General features: G+C 49.0%; 1 protein-coding gene across 1 annotated transcript; it reads right to left on the reverse strand.

The window, feature by feature from the left end:
• Positions 1–1,482: 1,482 nt before the first annotated feature.
• Positions 1,483–2,415, reverse strand: LOC141731657 (olfactory receptor 14J1-like). Its single transcript, XM_074558069.1, has one exon. The coding sequence runs from the start codon at positions 2,413–2,415 to the stop codon at positions 1,483–1,485; it is 933 nt and encodes a 310-aa protein (XP_074414170.1).
• Between the last annotated feature and the right edge of the window lie 659 nt (positions 2,416–3,074).

Genomic DNA, 3,074 nt, shown 5'->3' on the forward strand with positions numbered 1-3,074 from the left:
CACCCAATGCTAATAGAAATTGTAGCTCTGTTACTACTAACTCTCACAAATATTTGTATGTGGTGGAGACTAAGAATTATAATGAAAAGGACCCAAATGGTTTGGGCTATGGCACGAGCGTATCAGCGCCCGAAGGATTAGAATTTGACGAAAGAATTCGTAAGTTATAAGAAAAGGGGGGAAATGAAGCCCCAAAACAAATAGCCTTTAAGAAATAACGAGTTAAAACACGGAATGAGAAGTATTTGAAAAAGCATAGCATTTAGGAAACATATAGAGCAATAGATCAGCTAAAGCATGGAACATAATGACAAGAAGAGAGATAGGGATAGGAGAATTGGTAGGCTAAGCATGTTCAGAGCCAACAATGTCAAACTGACCCTAAGAACCTTGCCAAGCCATGGGGACCAAGCCAAGTACACCGGGAATTGACCATATTAGGATAGGAGTTCAAAAGTTTAAAGAGGAAGACTCATCAGGTGACCCCTGCCCACGATGAAGGCAACCGGAACGACCACCAAAATGATCCTCAAAAGAGATGTCTCCGCCCACGCTCCGCCTACACCACACCTCTTATGAATATGCATGCAAAAACATGATTATGCATGTGATATGATGTAACTCTATATTCAAAACTGTATAAAAGGCTTGCTTTGTTATGAGATACTCAGAAATCCCTTTTGTGATTTCTCCAACGCATCGTAATAAAATACCTCCTGTCTATGTTGACTTAAATTGAGTCTCTTAGGAAGTTATTCTCGCCTTTTGGGGCAAAATTCGGCATCAGTGGATTTCAATGTCTGCACTGATGATCTGCATGAGGGGACTGAGTCCAGCATCAGCAAATTTGCAGATGACACCAAGCTGGGTGTGAGTGTGGATCTGCTGCAGGGTAGGAGGGCTCTGCAGAGGGACCTGGACAGGCTGGATCCAGGGCCCAAATCCAACAAGCTGAGGTTGAACAAGACCAAGTGCCAGGTCCTGCACTTTGGCCACAACAACCCCTGCAGTGCTACAGGCTGGGGACAGAGTGGCTGGACAGCGGCCAGGCAGAAAGGGACCTGGGGGCACTGATGGACAGCAGGCTGGACATGAGGCATCAGTGTGCCGAGGTGGGCAAGAAGGCCAATGACTCCTGGCCTGGATCAGGAATGGTGTGGCCAGCAAGACTAGTCCTGATCTGCCTCAGCTCTGCACACAGACATTGCTGTTGCAGCTCCAGGGAAGGGAAAAAAGGGGCTCTCCAATGAAATGTCTGCTGGTAGATCCTTTAGTTCACTGAAAGCCACTGAGAGCACAGCTCCTCATTGACAAAGTTTGGGGCCACAACAAGAGACAAAAATAAGAAATGGCACAATGGTTCTATTTTGTGAACAACATTAATAGACTAAAACAATGGTAAGAAACATCAATAACCCCTCCAAAAAAGGAATTATTGCAGATTACTCATAATATAATGGCTTGAAGAAATTGGCAAGAAGTTTAATGTTTCTGAAAGCATCCAGGCATCAGGGTCCTCACTGCAGCTTTGACCTCCTGGTTCCTCAGGCTGTAGATGAAGGGGGTCAGGACAGGAGGAACCACTGAGTACAGAACTGACAGGGCCAGATCCAGGGATGGGGACGAGATGGAGGGGGGCTTCAGGTGAGCAAATGTGCCAGTGCTGAGGAACAGGGAGACCACAGCCAGGTGAGGGAGGCAGGTGGAAAAGGCTTTGTTCCGTCCCTGCTCAGAGGGGATCCTCAGCACAGCCCTGAAGATCTGCACATAGGAGAAAACAATGAACACAAAACAACCAAAAGCTAAGGAGGCACTAACAGCAAGAAACCCAAGTTCCCTGAGGTAGGATTTGGAGCAGGAGAGCTTGAGGATCTGGGGGATTTCACAGAAGAACTGGCCCAGGACATTGCCATGGCACAGGGGCAGGGAAAATGTACTGGCTGTGTGCAGAAGTGAATAGAGAAAGCCACTGGCCCAGGCAGCTGCTGCCATGTGGGCACAAGCTCTGCTGCCCAGGAGGGTCCCGTAGTGCAGGGGTTTGCAGATGGACACGTAGCGGTCATAGCACATGATGGTCAGGAGGAAACACTCTACTGAGATAAACAACATAAAGAAAAACACCTGTGCAGCACATCCAGTGTAGGAGATGTTCCTGGTGTCCCAGAGGGAATTGTGCATGGCTTTGGGGACAGTGGTGCAGATGGAGCCTAGGTCAGTGAGGGCCAGGTTGAGCAGGAAGAAGAACATGGGCGTGTGCAGGTGGTGGTCACAGGCTACAGCGCTGATGATGAGGCCGTTGCCAAGGAGGGCAGCCAGGGAGATGCCCAGCAAGAGGCAGAAGTGCAGGAGCTGCAGCTGCCGCGTGTCTGCCAATGCCAGCAGGAGGAAGTGGCTGATGGAGCTGCTGTTGGACATTCCTTCACTCTGGGCATGGTGGACTGTCGAAAGAAGACATTGACAAGCTGGGGCAGCTTTCCTTGAGTCAATCCTATGCTGTTTTATTACTAATCCCCTCGAAGCTATTGATGTTGTGTTGAAGGAAATTTGTTAAATTTCTTTATTTTTGATTCTGGGTTTCTGTTCCTTTTGAGTTGTTGCTTCAGCAATGCTCTCAGCCTGAACAAAGAGGTGCCAGATGGAAAACAGGACTGCCTGTGCCCCAGAGCAGTCAGATCTGCTGGAACCACACAGGTGCCTTTTGCTCATTTCATCTCCCTCTAGTTCAGGGTGCTCTCACTTTAAACATGCTTGAAAAATGTAGTGCACTTTTTGTTGGCTCTAATTTAAAATTCAGCATCTCTAAATTTTTCCACCTTCTCCTATGCAGCTGGTCAGGATGGGATATCCAATGGTTGGTCTGGCTCTCTGCTGCCTCGAGTTGTGCCTACTGGGAGCTGTTTCTCTCTATCCAAGCCTTGTCCCTGCCAGTGCTGCCAGAGCCCAGTCCAGCCCTGGGGGCTCAGCTCTGCCCTCCAGACCCCTCCCAGCACAGGGCACTGCCCAGGGGCATCTCCCTGGCAGCAGGGCCTTAAGGGCAGGCCAGACAAACAGAGATGCTGCAAGCCAAGGTGTTG

This window comes from Zonotrichia albicollis, chromosome 24 (assembly GCF_047830755.1).
Source record: "Zonotrichia albicollis isolate bZonAlb1 chromosome 24, bZonAlb1.hap1, whole genome shotgun sequence".
Lineage (NCBI taxonomy): Eukaryota > Metazoa > Chordata > Aves > Passeriformes > Passerellidae > Zonotrichia > Zonotrichia albicollis.